This window comes from Pseudophryne corroboree, chromosome 6 (assembly GCF_028390025.1).
Source record: "Pseudophryne corroboree isolate aPseCor3 chromosome 6, aPseCor3.hap2, whole genome shotgun sequence".
NCBI lineage: Eukaryota > Metazoa > Chordata > Amphibia > Anura > Myobatrachidae > Pseudophryne > Pseudophryne corroboree.
This window is the reverse complement of record NC_086449.1, coordinates 442,649,123-442,669,107: the sequence shown is the minus strand read 5'-3', so window position 1 is coordinate 442,669,107 and position 19,985 is coordinate 442,649,123. Positions and strand designations below refer to the sequence as shown.

General features: G+C 41.9%; 1 protein-coding gene across 3 annotated transcripts in view; it reads right to left on the bottom strand.

Annotated features, from left to right (window-relative positions):
- Window positions 1-3,554: 3,554 nt before the first annotated feature.
- GRAMD4 (GRAM domain containing 4) overlaps window positions 3,555-19,985 on the bottom strand; it is a 349,985-nt gene continuing 333,554 nt past the window's right edge. For 2 of the 3 annotated variants that reach the window (XM_063927113.1, XM_063927114.1), the window contains 5 exons: window positions 19,517-19,664; window positions 16,808-16,901; window positions 15,816-15,900; window positions 15,263-15,331; window positions 3,555-5,916 (listed from right to left, as the gene is read on the bottom strand). In XM_063927113.1, coding sequence (XP_063783183.1) covers window positions 5,815-5,916; window positions 15,263-15,331; window positions 15,816-15,900; window positions 16,808-16,901; window positions 19,517-19,664 — 498 coding nt within the window. In that variant the 3' untranslated portion in view covers window positions 3,555-5,814. Of the gene's footprint in view, window positions 5,917-5,998; window positions 7,909-15,262; window positions 15,332-15,815; window positions 15,901-16,807; window positions 16,902-19,516; window positions 19,665-19,985 lie in introns of those variants that run through there. The other variant, XM_063927115.1, reaches the window with a different exon arrangement.

Genomic DNA, 19,985 nt, shown 5'->3' with positions numbered 1-19,985 from the left:
AGCTTGGAGACAAAATGCAAGGGTTTTCGTATTACTACCATATTTCATTTTAACCCACGGATGTTTTGCAATAGCTTAGTGCAGTGGTTCCCAAACTGTGTGGGGTGCCTCTGGTAGGTGGTTCAAGACCAAATCAAATTATTTATGGTCAAAGTGATAGGCAAAACCAGTGCACATTGGTCCGTGTGTATGACCGATGCGGATACGCGCACCCGCAGTTCGCTAGCGACAGCCCCTTATCTTTTGAACATGCAAGAAGATCTGGGGCTGTCGTTAGCGATACCATGTTGCCGAATGCAGCATGGCCCCTGCACCCCCCTGCTCCATCATTCGTCGCTACCAGCATCAGCAAGTGTGTATGCACTTGCCGATGCGCCCCCCCTCCCCTCTCCATAGGCATGATGTGATCATACTGTGTGTACCCAGCTTAACCCCAAGGACAACAGGTAGACACAATTTACTTAAATCTTTTTCCACATTTAGAAATAAAAAAAAAATGTATCCTAAGGATGCCGTGAAAAAAATGCTGGTACAATAGGGTGACGTTATTCATGAAAGTTTTGGAACCACTGGCCTAGTGTAACAATGATCATGAAGCACTCTGCAACAGACAGGATATGCTTTACGTAAACTCCCTTTTTTGGAAAATTCCAACTTTGGTAAATAAATGAAATTCAATGATACACAGTGGGGTTTATTAAGTAACTGTGTGTAAAGGAGCAATGACATAATGTAACCAATAACATATTGCATGAGCTTCAGCAGTGAAAAATAGGTTGGTTCTTACTGTGCTACATTGCACCATGTTATCTAATAGGCTCCACAGTCTGGGCTGGTCATTGCCACTATGAAGTGCAGGATGGTAAACATAAATATGAATGAGGTTGTATGAACAAGACTTCATGGAGAATATGAAGTCTGTTTTGCAGGTGTTCAGCCCCATGTTGGCAATGTAATACACCTTTTTTGCCATTGCCAAACCTGAAAATCACTGTACAGCTGTAACAGGAAAGAGTAGCAAGAGACATAATAAAGTGGGCCGTTTTCATTTCCCCTTACGATTGTAAAGGAACTCCAACAGGCCAGTGTGATGGCAAAGACACAAACTGCAATAAAACAAAATATACATTACAAAAACCTCCCATGTAAAATACAAAACAGCAAAGCAATATAAAAAAAAAAAATCACAATTCACAGTTCAAGTCAGCACTGCAAACAACCACACTAATCATTTCTCCATATTGCTTTCTCTTAACGTAAAAGTTATGCAATTCCAGTGTCTTGGAACATTTGGTCGAGATAAAGTTTCAAAACACAGGTCACAAAGCACACGCATGTTCTTTTAAAGTATCAAGTAGTTTCTTTTGTACAAAATGAATTCGGACACAGCTAAAGGTCTCCACGCTTCAACATTAAATGAGAATTCTCCATACAGAGTACCAAATTCTACTTCCACCCCTCTCTATTGCATTTTATTAGCTCATGACTGCAAAGAACAGGCAACACTGTAAAGTAACCAAGTGTAAACAAAACCTTTCCAAAGGACAAAATATAACTTGTACGTAGAAATGCATCCTTGGATCACAGGTAATTGGATCTCCCATGTCACTCAACACAGTGGAGGCAGTCATATTCATACGAATGATTGTCCTGACAATGCAGCCTAACATGGCCGTCTCTGCCGTGTCCAAGTGGCTGTTGTAATCTGAAAAGAGCCCTCATCATTTTTGGTGGTGTGGTTTGGTGGGAACAGTTTGTTGTTCTAGTTCTACACTAATATTTACAAATACTGAATAAATGTACATTTTTGTTTACTTAGAAACCAATTGTCCAAGAAAGAGGCATAAGAGGTCTCAGAAAATCCTATGAAAAAAAAATAAAAAAGGCTTCTAAAACATGTTGAATGAGAAGGTATTAGAAAGAGCCTCAAAACCTGGGACACTGAGAATGTTACTGTTATAATATCTACAAGATCTGAATCAAAAAATAAAACCTCTCTCCCATCCAACACTTAATACCTGTGATCTACGACACATTGTACCCTAAATAACAAATAATGTGAATAAAAAGTAGTCCGAGTGAGGAGACCTTGTGCAGTGTTTAAGAGCTCATTCCCACCGTTCTTTTCACATGTTAATAAATGCATTCAAAATAGGTAAAATAGTCTAATTGTGCCATCCCCATTACTGTTTTCTCACATTTTAACAGAGGTTTACATTTAGACTACAGTACAATGTATCTTAAGTGTTAAATAGTGATACCAGTATAAAAAATATAGTACTGGAAAAACTGAAACACTTGTGAAATGTATTAAAAGTGCATGATTAAATACTTCCCTAAAGAATCTGTGGTTCCTTTTCCATGTCATACTGAATGTATGAACATGCCCTGATCTATTCAGAATTGTCGGAAATGTTTCAGTCTAACTACATACCCCTGTATAAAATCTAACCATATGTTCACAATCCACGACCGCAAGTCGCGGACAATTTAAAGCCCATCTAAGTTGAGACAATGCGTGTTTCAGGCAATTCCAGTACAATTAATTCTGCCAGCTGATTTAATTTGAAGCAGTACCACTCAATTCTGGTCATAAAATGGTCACAACTCCAAATGAGTACTGTCTTGTGACATGCATCACAAGCACATCAGGTAATCAACCAATAGTCTAGCATTCCAGTCTGTAACACACCATTACTAGCAAAATTAAAACATATGCAAATGTTACGGTTGCTCTCAGCAAACAGACCCAGTAGTGATGGCTCTAAAACAACACCCCCCCCACCCCCAAACCGTTTATTTTGACACTCATTGACCGACAACTTGGACACTTTGAATACAGCGATCCCACTACTACTGGAGTGAACAATTAACCTTCTCTCAGATCACCCATCAACTCCAGGGAAAACTGTTTAAGGGCTTGAACAGCTATTGGCAATCAAAACATAATCTTGTCCAGCACACTACAGTCATGCGAGTTTATCATGTCCAACACGTGTATGTACCCATTTAGAGAGAGAGAGAGAGAGAAGGAGGCAATACACATAATTATTCCCAACAGTCTTCTTACAAATCACCATTAGAAAATCTCTCCACTTTCTGATCATGAGCGTAACAATTGTAGATGTTCTACAGAACCAGGTTTTGAGACTATAAAGGATACAGAAAAATACTGATTGTACTGTAATATAAATGCATTCTGTAAGATAAGTCACTTAGCAGCTGTAACAACTGCTAGAAGAAAACAACTGCTCGGGTGATCACTGTACAGTATAAGCCTTTCGACGGCGAGCACAATGCTTGTAACAATGGGGGTAATTCCAAGTTGATCGCAGCAGGATATTTTTTAGCAGTTGGGCAAAACCATTTGCACTGCAGGGGGGGGCAGATATAACATTTGCAGAGAGAGTTATATTTGGGTGGGTAATTTTGTTTCTGTGCAGGGTAAATACTGGCTGCTTTATTTTTACACTGCAATTTAGATTGCAGATTGAACTCACCACACCCAAATCTCTCTCTCTCTGCACATGTTATATCTGCCCCCCCTGCAGTGCACATGGTTTTGCCAAACTGCTAAAAAATTTCCTGCTGCGATCAACTTGGAATTACCCCCAATATTCCTTGAAGGGTGGCTACAGATCTGCTGCCATGACTACTTATGTGCATGATAACCTTGTACATATTGCAACAGTTTGACTTTTTTGTCCTCTGGAATCAAAGACTGAAATAATAGAACATTATGCTATTTGTTGGCTTAAAGCAGCATTAATCACACTAAAAAGGCTGACAAGGTTGCATAAAGTTACCAACATATGTGGAACCTTTAGTCCGAGACCTCAGTAATATGCAGATATACAAGGTACTGGCTCCAGCCGGACAATGAATAGTATAAAAGAGATCAATATATTTTAAACGTTCATGTAATGCATATCGGATACACCATTACAGCACATTTATCAGTGTAAATCAAGATGCTTATCAATTTCAAGTGAAGGTGGAAGCTTTCATATACTGTCTGCATAATTGAAAGGACAATGAAAATACTTTATTAAACTGTGCAGGCATGTATTGGGAAAAAGGATAACTATATGAAATCTAGTGCTAAGCGTGACAGTGCCAATGAGGAGTCATTTTTAGCAGTATCTAACCACAATGCGAGCACAGATGATAATAAAGAGCTGCATTTTGTAAATGGTGGTGATCCAAGAGGAAGATCTCCCACCTGTGCATGGGCCTGGAGGAAGGAGGGGATAGTGGAAACTCCTCCAAATCTAAAAACATATAAAACCCCTTTAACCTTATTAGAGCAGTGGAACTCAAACCTCTTTTGCACCTGGAAATTTGGTAATTGGCGAGTATGACCTATATTTTAGTGAGTGTCTCACACTAGAGACCTGGCAGTAGAGATGCTGAAATAAAATATCCGGCTAAAGTATATTAAACAGGGCAGTGCCAGCACAAACGTTATTGAAACTGTTTATGCCATTCAGGCTACAAAATATTTTGCACGGATTGGCTTGTCTTAGTGGAAGTGAATGGTTCTGTCAGTGCTGGTAACGTCAAACAGCAAAGTGCGCTGTATAAATTATATAAGTTCTTCATTTGATTTTTCTGTACTCATTTGCCAAAACTAAGTACTAGTAATACTGGCCTTAACCGTATGTCAGGTTACCTGCACAATAGATTTTAATAATCAATATCTAGTCAGGCACTCTAAATACAAACTGTGTAACAGCATGCTTACCACTGCTTTAACTACTGGTTCACAAGGTCACTCATTAAGTTAAGATGCAGCAGTAATGTTTTTAAAATAGGAGGGGTTGTGGGGAGGGGGGGGGGGGGGGGTCAACTAGGAATTAGAGGCATCCATGGCAAAATTTTGAATGGGCCACCAAGGACACCAGGGACGTAAACTCTTCTTTCCACCCCTTTCTAATATGCTGTACACTTAATGCTCAGAGAGGAAATTAACATCAGAGTTCATTTCCTGAGAGCAAATGCCTCTCTGGAGAACTAGAACACCGGCTATCACGTGCAGTGCTTATTGAGTCAGTGGCCACAAGGCTCATTAACCTCCCTGCTGACTTCAGACACCGTACTATTCTCTGCTGGGCGCAATGCCCAAGGGAGATGGCAGTGTGGTACAGGGCCTGGAGCTGCAGGTGTGGCACATACACCTTGCCCAGCAGCTGAGGGACCCAGATAAGCATCCTCAGCTGCTACCTCTGTATTTAGACCCATGATTTTTAAGCTTTATTTCTAAGCAGAATAGCTTCCAGAGCCTTTATACTTCATTAGTATTCAGAAACAAATTACATATATATATATATATATATATATATATATATAAAAAAAAAAAAAAGTGCAGTTAATTATTTGGCAGTTCACTTTAGGGGATAATTAAGGTTAAACACTTTGCGCATCTCACTTAAAAATAAAGTGTCCTGCTGCCCTATGTAACAAGTTTCAAAAACATCAAAACTGCACGATTTTATCATGTTTCTGGACTGAAAACTAAGAGCTCTTGATTTTCAACATACATTAAAAAAAAAATATATATAAAAATAATAAATATATGTTGAGGGCAGCGCTGGATGGATTCACAAAGATGAATCACTGTTTCATCTGTATTTTCCGTTTTAAAAAATGGGAGGACTGATGCTTAAAAATAACAGACAGATATATAAAACAAACCAATCGCTTTCTGTAACAGAAAAATATAACCCTCTATTCAGTAAAATTATTGCAAAATAGACTAAAGAAGTGGAAGGCAAAATGATGTTGTAAAGCTGGGACGAAAGATGAATAATTATCCTAGGTGTCACTGATCGCTACTGCAGATGTAATTTTGATATACTGGCTGAAGATGGTCTCAAATGCTTCATCTCTATGTACCATGGCACCAAAGATTAGTGGCTACAAAAGAAGCAAACATTTGTGTGAGATTAGTAAGCAAATAGAAAATGAGAACATTCATTTCTAAAAGGAAAAACTGTAGCATAGGTTTTAAGTAATTTATTCCATGTTTTTTCAAAATCTTGCAGTGTACACACCCAAATATCATATTACAGTGGAAACATAACTTAAATGGAGCTGCTACAGATGTGTCCTCATACACCTAGCCCCAATATGTCATGCAGACAAAGACGCCTGGCGGGAGTGAGCCACACCGAGCAGCAGAGTGTAATCTTTGCTCAAATGTGCACCTTAAATCGCATTGTAATGCGACAAAACCACTTTACAAGACTGAACTGATTAATCGTGACGCTGCATCATGGCACTTTGTATACAGATCCAGACAACTGTCACATATCCAATTAATCAGTGCAGTCTGAGATAGCTGTTTTGCCGCATCGCGAATAAGACACACATTTAAGTAAATAATACAGTAAATGACGCTTGGCACAAGCTGAGACATAAGGGACCTGATACCCAGAGAAGGGAGGTCTGGTGTGACTACAAGAATAGTACACGAGGTAGGAGGACAAATCTGTATGATCAGTACCCAGGGTTCTGGCAAGGGGAGAGCATGTTATTAAAACATTTCAGAGATGTAAAACAACCCAGAAATGTTCATGTGGACCAAATGGCCACTTATTGAAAAAATTAAAAAATCTTAATTATAAATTTTGTCATCAGGTGGTGATAAAAATAACATGAATAGTGAAACGCTTGTTTAATGTGTCCTCTGTTGTGTTCATGAACAGCTTTCATTTGCAGAACAGCATTCTCTATAAAAGATAACAACATGTCTGGTGGAATAGCTATCTAAAGACACATCACATCTAGGGCACTCTTTCAGGTCTTCCTGAAACACCTGATTCATCAAAAATCCCACAACCAAAAGTCAAATTGGGCGAGGTCCAGATGGCAAAGAGGTCTTAAAGTAGAAGCTGACAAACCATTGTTCAGTAATGTGTTGCCTAAGCAATTGCTGTATTATTCAAGTGATTTTTTTTGTCAACTGATAATTTATAACCAATATTTTTTTCCCAATAAATGGCTGTTGCATCCTCTAAACTACGAGGGTACTTCAATAAATAAGGTAAAAAGTCCTCTCACATGTGTAATGTTCTCTAATCCATTCTATTTCCCCGAAAGGCCAGAGCAGGTAGACCACTGCTTCCCACAGTCTTTAGACTCATATCAGTCATACTGTTACAATAGCAGTTGTAAGGTGGCAGGGCTGGCAGAAACATGGTCACACATTGAGGTGAGTAGTGTGATCAGATTTCTGCCTCTAAACAGGACATCAGCTGCTGAAATTCATTGCTAACTTGTTGAGTTGTATGGTGAGAATGTGATGTCACAGAAACAGCTTTGGGTTTAGTGAACCGCCTTTGATAACCGCAGGACAGACGTTCAAGATGAGCAGCAATACAGCCGGCCAAGCACGCCCACCACAAGCAGTGGCATCTAACCCAAATCTGTTTCAGTGACATGACGTTATCGCCCATGACAGATAGAAGACATTTATAAACAGTCTACAGTCACAGGGGGAGGGAGTGGGGTTGGGGCATTGAGGTGACCAGGAATAGTTGTGTTCATTCCCTGGCTCCGCATTCTCTAACCAGTGCTCATAATGGGCGGGATGTATTATTTATTGCATAGATCCATCACTTATTGCATGCATACCAGCATTATTAATGCCATATGCATGCATAATTATGCTCGGGACAGCTTTATAGATAACGGATGTCCCTCGAAATGTTAGGACTTGTGGGTTCATTAGCCCTATTACACATGCAAGCCACGTGGGAAGCGGAGTGTAAACTTTCGGATCACTCTCTCCGGGAATTTCCGCAAAACGAATCCCATAGGCTTCTACAGGCAGCACCATCATCAGCCACAAGCTCTAGAAAGTATGGTTTTCCAGAGCTTGATACATATGGGGAATGCAGCAAGCCTCTGATAAAAAAAAGAAAAAAGTTATGAGCTTTGACCGCATTTTACAGCTTAGTACATCATCATGCCCAATGTAACCTTACTAAACATTTCCCTATTGGGGCTTAGGCCAGGGAGGTGCAGAGGTAGTCTCCCCTGGGGAGATTCCTACACACAAAAAACAGTACTTGGGAGCTCAGCTTTCGTAGACCCTTACTTAATTGACAACTGGATAGGTTTAGCCTCCAGTTGCCACTGGAGATACCTGTGTTCTCTGTATTGAAAAACGCTGGAATAAACTATTCTGACTAGAGGAAGAAGTGTACATGGCTCAGGTAACCCCTTACAAGTCTCCAATGGCAGAAAATATACGTTATGGTAAGAATTTACCATTGATAACGGTATTTCTCCTAAATCCACAGGTTCCACAGGATAACAATGTGATATGATGGAGCGACAGCGGAATGGCACCAAACGATCACAAGCTTTCAGTCCTCCCAGGATGCAACGGGCCCGTCCATATATCCCCGCCCACTGGCTCAGGTAAATCAGTTGTATTCCAAAGCATTTAGGCAGGAGCATCATGTAGAGCCTTAATCCGGCGAGAAGAACACACATGCACACCCTTCCGTACAAGAAGGAAAAGGTTTAGCGAGTAGAAAGATCCTCAAATCAGGTGCGTCAGGGTGGGATCCCTGTGGAACCTGTGGACTTAAGAGAAATACAGTTATCAACGGTAAGTTCTTACCATAACGTATATTTCTCCGGCAGGGTCCACAGGTTATCAACAGGATAACAATGGGATTTCCCAAAGCAATTTAGTGGTGGGGACGCTCCTGACTGGACATGAGAACCTTGCGCCCGAATTCAGAGTCATGAGAGGCAAATTTATCCAAGGCATAAGGGTGGTCATTCAGAGTTGATCGCTCGCTAGCAGTTTTTAGCAGCCGTGCAAACGCTATGCTGCCGCCCACCGGGAGTGTATTTTAGCTTAGCAGAAGAGCGAACAAAAGGATTGCAGAGCGGCTACAAAGTTTTTTTTGTCCAATTTCAGAGTAGCTCAAAACCTACTCAGCGCTTGCGATCACTTCAGACTATTCAGTTCGTGTTTTGACGTCACAAACCCGCCCAGCGTCCGCCCAGCCACGCCTGCGTTTTTCCTGGCACACCTGCGTTTTTCCGAACTCTCCCTGAAAACGGTCAGTTGACACCAGGAAACGCCCACTTCATGTCAATCACACTGCGGTCACCAGTGCTGCTGAATTGCTTCGCTAGACCCTGTGCAAAACTACATAGTTCATTGTGCTTGTACGATGTGCGCATTGCGCCGCATGCGCAGAACAGCCGTTTTTTTAGCCTGATCGCTGTGCTGCGAACTGCAGCTAGCGATCAACTCAGAATGACCCCCAATGTCTAATGAATGTGTTAATTGAAGACCATGTGGCTGCCTTACATATCTGTTCTGCTGAAGCACCATTTTGTGCTGCCCATGAAGGACCTACCTTACGAGTAGAGTGAGCAGAGACATTACCCGGAACAGGGAGATCAGCTCGAGGATATGCTTCTGAAATAGTCATTCGAAGCCATCTTGCCAGCGTCTGTTTAGTAGCAGGCCATCCTCTCTTGTGAAATCCGTAGAGAATGAAGAGAGAATCTGTCTTTCTGATGGCACTGGTACGATCCACGTAAATCCTTAATGCCCGGACTACGTCCAGCGACGCATCTCTCGCAGAAACACCCAATACCTGAAAAGCCGGGACTACAATTTCTTCATTAAGGTGGAATTTAGACACCACCATAGGAAGATACCCAGACCTAGTTCTAAGAACTGCTTTATCTGGATAAAAAAAATCAGAAAAGGAGAACGACATGACAGCGCTCCTAAATCCGACACTCTTCTAGCTGATGCCATAGTTAGTAGAAAGAGAACTTTAGCTGTCAACCATTTAAGATCCACTTTCTTAAGTGGTTCAAATGGAGCAACTTGAAGGGTTTTCAGGACTAAATTTAAGTCCCAAGGCACTGTAGGAGGAACAAAAGGGGGTTGAATGCGCAGCATTCCCTGGAAGAAAGTACACACATCCTGTAAATTGGCAATTTTCTTTTGGAACCATACAGTCAATGCTGATACTTGTACTCTCAAGGAAGCCACCTTCAAAACGTTTATCCATTCCCGCCTGAAGGAAATCTAAGACCCTAGAAATTTGGAGATTTCGGGTCCATATTTCTTTCACTGCACCAATGAATATAGGTCTGCCATATTCGGTGATAAATGCGAGCTGAGGAGGGTTTCCTTGCTCTGAGCATTGTTTGAATTACCTGTTGTGAGAATCCTCTTGACTTCAGGATAGAGGTTTCAAGAGCCACGCGGTCAAAGATAGTCGATCCAGATGCCTGTGATAACAAGGACCCTGCATTAGTAGATCTGGACGTTGAGAAAGCAGAAGTGGAGCATCCATCGACATTCTCTGCAGATCTGTGTACCAATGCCTTCTGGGCCAAGCCGAAGCTATTAGAATCACTGCACCTTTTGCTTCTTTTTCTTCCTCACCACCCTGGATAGCAGGATGATCGGAGGAAACAGATACTCCCCAGATGAAGGTCCCATTTCACTGACAGGGCATCCACAAAGATTGCTCCCAGATCCTTTGTTCTTGACCCGTATACGGGTACTTTGTTGTTCAGATGGGACACCATGAGATCTCTCTCTGGCAAACCCCACTTGTCTACCAGAGTCTGAAAGACTTCCGGGTGTAGAGCCCATTCGCTTGCCTGAATGGCGTGTCGACTGAGAAAGTCCGCTTCCCAGTTTAGGACTCCCGGAAAGAATACTTCGGACAATGGGGGTAATTCTGAGTTGATCGCAGCAGAAAGTTTGTTAGCAATTGAGCAAAACCATGTGCACTGCAGGGGGGGCAGATATAACATTTGCAGAAAGAGTTAGATTTGTGTGGGTTATTTTGTTTCTGTGCAGGGTAAATACTGGCTGCTTTATTTTTACACTGCAATTTAGATTTCAGTTTGAATACACCCCACCCAAATCTAACTCTCTCTGCACATGTTATATCTGTCCCTCGTGCAGTGCACATGGTTTTGCCCGATTGCTAACAAACTTTCTGCTGTGAATTACCCCCAATGCTGGAAGATGGAATTCTGCCCATTTTAGTATGCGACTTAACTCCTTCATTGCTGTTTGACTGCGCGTTCCTCCCTTATGGTTGAGGTATGCTACCGACGTTACATTGTCCGAGCGGATCTGGACTGGTCTTCCTTGAAGAGTGCACTTTGCCTGAATCAGTGCCATGTATACGGCCCAAAGTTCTAACAGATTTATTGGCAGGCGACTTTCTTCTGTGGTCCATTGTCCCTGGAACCATAATCTTCCGGACACTGCTCCCCAGCCCTGAAGACTGGCATCTGTTGTCAGGATCTCCCAATCTGATATCCAAAAGGGTCTCCCTTTGTCTAGATGGGATGTTTGTAGCCACCAGGCTAATGACTTTCTTACCTTGTTGTGAAAGTACCATAGTCTGTTTCTTTATTGTCTGATGTATTCCATTCCATCTGGCAAGAATCAGACGCTGCAGAGGTCTTGAGTGGAATTGTGCATACTTCACCATGTCGAATGTTGACACCAACAAACCCATCAGTCGCATCGCTGCGTGGATTAATATGATTTGACTGTGAAACTCCTCCTGAGTCCTTGACTGTACCTTGGCTATCTTTTCCCGAGGTAAAAATATTTTCTGCAGCCTTGAATCCAGTACAGCCCCCAAGTGAGTCATCCGTTGTGATGGAACTAGAGACGATTTTGCCCAATTTATGAGCCATCCGTGCCTCTGCAGACATGTTATTGTCTGTTGGAGATGGTCCAAGAGCAAGTCCTGTGATTGTGCTAGAATTAACAGGTTGTCGAGGTATGGAAAAATTCTTATCCCCTGCTTGCGAAGATAAGCTACCATAACCACCATGATTATGGTAAATACTCTGGGTGCCTTAGCTAACCCAAACAGTAAGGCCTGGAACTGAAAATGCTGCTGGAGGATAGCGAACCTGAGATAGCACTGATGGGACAGTGCTATAGGAACATGTAGGTAATCAACCTGAATATCCAGGGATACCATATAATCCCCTGGTTCCATGGCCAGAACTATGGAGCGTAATGTCTCCATGTGAAACCGTGGGACTTAAATGTATTTGTTCAGCATTTTGAGATTGAGAATTGGCCGGAATGACCCATTTGGCTTCTGAACCAAAAACAGATTGGAGTAAAACCTCTGTCCCCGTTGTGCAGGGGGTACTGGAATGTTTACTCCTGACTGAAGCAATTTCTGAACTGCTTCTTGCAAAGCTCTGGCCTTCATCTCTACCCGAGATGGGCTGGTGCAGAAGAACCTTCGAGGAGGATGCTTCTTGAAGGGAAAAACATAACCTAGAGATACCACTTCTTGCACCCAGGCATCTGTTGTAGACTGCTGCCATATCTGTGCAAACTGAACAAGTCAGCCCCCTACCATGGGGTTCCCCAGGAGGAAGCCCGCACCATCAGGCTGATGGCTTATTCTCTGGTTTGGATGCTGGCGTTCTGGTAGCCCTTTGCTTTTTTGCCTTAGCAAATTTATTATATAGGGGCTGCTTACGATCCCCTTTTCCTTGTGACCCAAATGGCCGAAAAGCGGGACCCCTACGTTTGGGGTTATATGTGGAAGGAAATTTTACCTTTTTGGAGTCTGCTTCTGACTCCAGAATATCGGTCAGTTCTTTACCAAACAGAATACTTCACGTAAAATGCAAAGATTCCGGAACCTTTTTAGATTCTGAATCAGCTTTCTATGTACGTAACCAAACTGCTATGCGAGCAACTATTGTTGAAGCTGATGCCCTGGAAGCGATAGTGCCCATATCTAATGCTGCTTCTTCCAAGAATATTGCAGCCTATTTTATGTGAGCTATATAGGGTTCTTGCTCCCTTGAAGGTGCTGAAAGACCGTCTTCCAGTACCTCTATCCAGGCAGCAACTGCTTTTGCCATCCAAGCTGAAGCCATGGCTGGCCTTATGACTGCCCCAGACAGAGCAAATATGGTTTTCAGAAAACCATCGACTCTTCTATCCGTGACCTCATCCAATGACATGCGTATCTACTTTGGGAGCCATTTCCCATTTTAAACAGTCCCCAGCTGGAAAAGGATAATTGGGATCCCATTTTTTTGGGAATTCTATATTTTTTACTGGGTGTAGCCCAAGCCTCCTCCATGATTTCCGTTAGCTGGTCTGACCCTGGAAACTCAGTCTTACCTACTTTGGGCCGTTTAAATACAGGTGCCTTGACTTTTAACACAGGCTCTGCTGAATCCTCTAAGGATAGAATGGCTTTTATTGTTCTAATTAACTCAGCTATATCCACTGAGCTGAGACCTTCTACTTGTTCTTTGTATGCCGAAGTAGAGTATATAGAGCTTTCATCGTCCGATGAATCATACTGTGTAACCTGTGAAGTTGACGGTTTACTTACACTTGGTTTATCAGCTTGTCTCTTTGGAGAAGCTGGTAAGGGAAATGGTATACCGTAGGTAGGGAGCTGCATGTATGGGTTATTAGTGTACCCTATTCCTGGTAGCGAAGCTGTAGGAATTACCCGTTCAGCTATACTGGACAAGGTCTGTGCTAACATCGCCCAAGGTAGATCTATCTGTACCTGACGTTGAACAGGGATCTGCCTTGTAATCTGCTGAAACGCAAAACAATTTGCACATAAACCATCCTGTACCAGATCCTGAGAGGATAATACAGTTTTGCAAGTCAAACATGATATGAGTGTTCGTGTTACTGGGAGTGTACCCTCGTCACCTTTGCAGCTCTTAGACATGATAAAGCACTTTAACAGTGTACTATACAATTTGTGACTGTAATCACTTTAACCTTCTAAAGTGATATCAATCTGACCCTACCCATGCACCAGCATTGAGGACCAAAAGAAGCAACTGACAAACATAAAATAAAGTCAGCAATCACACTAGCAGTCAGTCACAGTATATATTAGTAATATGAGCACAATCAACCACAAACACATTGTAAAGTATGTAGGAGTACATATTACTGAATTCTGTTTTATACAGATCTTAAAGTATTCAGACGCAATGCGAAGAAAACCACAGTAATGTACACAGACTCGTATGCAATAGGCACTAAAGTTATCTATTCATACTAACAAAAGTAGATAGAAATGTAGTGCTGTATAACCCGTACTCAGTAGAGTGGGATACAGGGAGACTAACCTCACTTCCAAGATCGATCAATACGTTAGCGAACGCTGAGTGAATCCAGACGCTACTAGTGTACACTGCCGCTCCGGGAAATCTAAGTGGACACAGACGAACTGTGCATACAGACGCACCGGTATTACAGATGCCTGTACTGCGACGGGGTCTCCTCGCGGTAGCGCTTAGTGAACATAGAGGCAGTGGCCTTATGCTGCAACCGAGACCCCTCGTGGTAGCGTCTGAGACGGAAGTGAAGCAATAGTTCATGGCGGGAGACTTGTGGAAACTGGTCATGAACTGGGGGGAGGGGCGACCAGGAGAGCGTCTAACCCCCCACCGCTAACATCAACCCTAGGGATTGCAGCCTCATACTAATCCTGGTGCCTTATGATCCCTAAGGCCTAGCGCTGGAGCACCAGTGGTGGCAGCACGTCGGCGACTGTTTGGTAGTCTCTTCCCAATAGAGTGCGGAGTGTGTCCGTATTCCCCGACAACGTGGAACCGATGCCTTACCTTCTCCCCGTGCTCCGGCCACAGCCTGGTAACGTCTGCTGGACCTGCTAGTATATCAGACACAGACGCCCATCGAGACAGCACTGTACACATGGGTAAGCCTTGTTGCGACCCGGCGGAGAGTTGTGGGAGCGACTCTTTCCACGACGCTGTTAAGAAAGAACGCTCAAAAACATAGTAAGACTATAAAAATAAAACAAGAAAGCTTAGGGCTGCCAAGAACAGCAGCCCTGTGACCATGGTCCGGCTCCTGCCGCACCAAACAAAAAACGGATTTGCCTGAGCCAAGGGCTGGGGATATATGGACGGGCCCATTACATCCTGGGAGGACTGAAAGCTTGTGATCGTTTGGTGCCAATCCGCTGTCGCTCCATCATATCCCATTGTTATCCTGTGGATAACCTGTGGACCCTGCCGGAGAAAATACTCAATTCACTTGTGGTCCCAAATAAGATAAAAATGTGTAATACTTTAGTGGACAGTGGTGGCTATGTCCATGTGTATAACCTCAGTATATATAAAAGTTACATAATAAAATTCCAGGTGCAACAAAAGGGGAACTATAAAATGTTTTGTGTCAATATAAGAGAAACATGATGCATACCTTTTGTGTAGCAGGAGTTGAAACTGCAATGCCCATTCCTGATCCTGGGAGAACTGAGAGAACCTTATACTGCAAAAAATTAAATAAAAATAATATTATTATTACTACTACAAATATGAATAATATAGTGCTATTAATATTTAGATCATTATCGTTATATATTCTACAGTGGCACTGTAGTAACAGCATTTCAACTTAATGCAATATTCTGACAGTATCCACACCCTCCTGAGATGCCTGATTTAAACCATAATCAGGCATCTCATACAGGACAAACCGACATGAAAAAAAGAAGACATACCATGTCAGCAGAAACACTGGTGTTAAAGGCAGAGATCGTACTAGCTAGTGTGTAAAGTATGAACATTAAACCACATGTACTTGGAACTGCAATCCATCCCCCCTAACGTAAAAAAGCAATGCCGGAAACTAACAGTGGAGAAAACCTTGGATAGAATGCAGTAATAAAGACATACTACAAATCACACACACTTTCACACAAGATAAATTTGAGACATTAATGTACAAAAAATAGAAACCGCTATACAAATACCTTCTGAACGTCTGTTATATCTGTTAGTTTTATGACTTTGTTCCTCTTTGAAGAGCCAGACTTAGAACTTTCAAAACATAAATAGCTGAAAAAGTAATTGTGATAAACAGAGCATTAGATACCGCTAAACGCTTTTAATAAATAACTTTGCAATTGTTTCAGTGAATCCTAGCTGACACTTAGGGGTATACTCAATTAGAGTCAGATCCATTCCGACATGCATTTGTCGGAATGGATCCGACAGCCCTATTCAATAGAGTGCCCAAATCCGACTGTCGGATTTGGCCGGTGTCCGTGCAGCTGCTGTCAGCAGCTCCCCGTGTGTGAGATCACAGGGAGCTGCTGGAGGGAGCCGCACATCACGGTACTCAGTCGTGTATCCCAATGCCGGCCGGGGAGCGCTGCAGGGAGAGGTGCCTGGCCGGAGAACGCCCGTCTTAAGGTAACTGCCTGCCCCGCTCCCCATAGCCCGCCGCACCACTCCTCCGCCTCCTCGCCTCAAGCAGACTTTTTTTAATCGGATTGAGCTTGTCGGAAACGGGACAAAAACCTGGCGGATTTGGCCCCGTTTCAGACAGAAGTATGTGGATCAGCGGCTATTCCGCCGATCCGTGTGGTTTCCGGCAAGTTGGAAATTCCAGACTTGTCGGAAAAAAACAGCCCATATTGAAAAGGTCGGAACCCCTTCTGACTGAAATCTGTCGGAAGCTGCCGTCTTTCTGACAGCTATTGAATACACCCCTTAAACCTTATCATTCATTCTGCAGCACTGAGCAAATTAATCAGCCTTAAAAGTGTAAGGCAGCCGACTTTGTTTTATAAATGACCCTGGAATAGCATATTAATCGTCAGGTGAGGCATGAAATCAGGAAGAATAGTCAGACAGCTGAATAAGATATATACAACTATTGCTATGCATTGTAATCGCTAATCAGCTGAAAGCATGTTCTTCAATGATAAAAAAAAGACAGACAAGAGGGAGCACTTCTTACTTTTCTGTAACATAAAGCACACCATTTCGGATGTAGTCTGTAGGCATTTTCCGATCTCTGTTAATTAAGCAGCAACGCCAACCAGTGTCACAAGCTACAAGGAACAGTCAGAGGAAGAAACAAAAGATGTTACAATAGTGTTTGCTTTGCATTCTGCAGCTCCCATGGGCCCAGTTGTTGCACTTGGAAATCTAAATTTTAAATTGGGATTTCCTTAACTTTTGATAAGTATTCATTGTGTACGGATAAGTATTCATTGGCGGTACGGATGGTGCAATGGTTAGCATTTCTGTCTCACAGCACTGAGGTCATAGGTTAGATTCCCACCATGGCCCTAACTGTGCGGAGTTTGTATATTCTCCCCGTACTTGCGTGGGTTTTCTCCGGGTACTCCGGTTTCCTCCCACAATCCAAAAATATACTGGTAAGTTAATTGGATCCCAACAAAAATTAACCCTAAAGTGAATGTGTCTGTGTGTACATGTGGTAGGGAATATAGATTGTAAGCTCCACTGGGGTAGGGACTGATGTGAATGGACAAATATTCTCTGTAAAGCGCTGCGGAATATGAGTGCGCTATATAAGTAACTGGTAATAAATAAATAATTGTGTGAAGAGATACTTGCATTTGATTTGCATAGAATTGTTGTCTTACAAAAAAAATAAAGCAAGATAAAAACACAGGTGTCCCAGTTGTCTATGTCACAAGCCATTTAAGCGTTTAGATTACTAGAGTTACGTCATTGTATGTTAGATACAATCATTTATAGAAAGTATCATTTATTTTTAGTATGTCCACGGCGTACTGCTTACACCAAATTAACTACTTCAAAAACTGTAAAACTAGGGATCATAGACCATGCTCCTTTTCCAACACTTGACAGACCAAGAGTATAATAAAGCACAGACTGCTGAATATTAGTGTCAGTGTTACAGCTGTTCAGTCTGTATTTCCTTGTGGTGGAACACTCAGACCAGGGGTCTCTCTCTAGTAGTCAGGATAAATAATGCAAGTAACAGAGACTGGTACTTGTCCAAAATATATGTACAATATGTGCACAAATGTCTGCACACAGCCAACAGTGCCGCATGCAGTCATTAGTGCACATATTGTACACTGTACAAACAAATATATAACTAATTCATACTAAGCTATTTGCATAAAGATGGGTATACTACTATTGTACCAGTATGAATGACTAGGAAAGACAGACAGTCTAACTACATGATATATGCAATATATATATATATATATATATATATATATATATATATAATATTATATTATATTATATATATATAAGAAAAATCAATTTGTGTTCCCTAATGCACACTGAGTGAGTAATAATACTACATAATAGTCAGATAATACAGAGATCTTAGTTGCGTATATCTGCAGATATAGGGTTAAGCCCCCAGGCCGATCGACAAGGCTTCTCCGTCACTGGGGGACCCGTACCTAGTATTAGGGACTCAGTGTGCATTAGGGAACACAAATTGTTTTTTCTTACACAGAATTACCCCTCCCTTTTAGCACCTGAGTGACATCACAATCTGATTGAGCAGCTTTCCATTTTGTGCAATATATATATATATATATATATATATATATATAAATATGTATGCGTGTATGTACTGTATGTATGTTCTTTCTTTCTTTCTTTCTTTCTTTATAAGCTCCTACATGGCATGATGGATCTGGACCAAACTTGGGACACATACCCTTCATTATTCAACTTACAATACTGGCAGGGTTTAAACTAAAAATAAATCCACCCCTTTTGAGAATTGGACTGTATATATAATTTTATATAACTGTCTGTCTGTCCGATTATGCATTTGGACACCCCTGCACTGATTGGAATGAAACCAATGCGAGGTGGTCAAGTTGGAACCTGGCCAGGTTTTAGGGGGGTTAAAGGTCCCAGTCGGACCTCACGGGAAAAATTGTGACCCAGGGTGCCTGTTCTGGCCCTTCTATTGGATGGATTTGGAAGAAAGAGACAGAGTTAACATTGGATTCCAGTAGACATACTAGGGAGATGGAGTCCCAGTCGGACCTCCCGTTTGTGTACGCTGGGAAGAACTTTGACTGAGGGAGCGTTCTGGGCCTTCCACTGGGTGGATTTGTATGAAAACTTTAATGAACTGTAATAAGTGACAGAAATAACCATAATTCAATGAACTGAAATAAGTGACTGATATAATCAAAGCAATTACCTAAAATAATTGACAGAAATGGAGATGGCAAGACCAAAAAGGATGTATATGCACAAGTCTTGGAATTGCAACATTGGTAACAGATGGAAAACTTTAAACCCATCTCGCAATGTAAAAAGGGATTATAAAACTGAACAGGAAGGAAAGCTGCGGATCAGGGCTACTGGTGACACCCCAAAAGACACTGGGCAGCCACTGCATGGGTGTGTTGGAAGAGTTGCTAAACAACTAATTATTTTAAAAATGTTGACAGTTACATCCAACTCATTGATAACTGGAAACTAAACTCGGGCATTGCCGGGTACTTCAGATAGTAATAAATTATTGCAAAATATACCGTTGTATCTGGTACCAGACCTTCACTCAAGTGCATGAGCTTTATAAGCAAACACTCATTTCTGGAACTGCACTGACTGCGTAAGAGGGTAAATATAGGAAACAAATGCATTCGGGAAATCCAGGTTCTAAGCATATATGAAATAAATTTACCTGGCAAAGGCCGTTCTGTTTCTGATAAATTGAAGACCTCATGAAAACTGCTCTTTTTTGTATTATGGTAGCGTCCTCCCTCTTCATCCTTGCTCACTCCCTGCGGAGCTCCACAAGACACATAACTTCTGGATGAAGCAGTTTGTACCTGTAAGGAAGCACAAGAGATATATGGATTTATTTGTTAGTGCAGCTAAGCTGGTGACTGAATCAACATTAAAAGCAAAACACATTAAAAACAAAAAAACACAAAGTTTATATTGTAGCAAAGCCTGGTGTTAGCAGAATAAACCTAAACACTGCTTAGAAAACGTCCCATTTCATTTTGGAAGGTGAATGGAGAGAAGGGTGCTGCTCATAAACACACCACATATTTCTCTTAAGGAATAGACCGTGCATTAGGCTCTAAGATGAATGCCTGCCCGTGAAGAGAAGAAACCAAAACATTTTACATTTCCTTTATCTACAC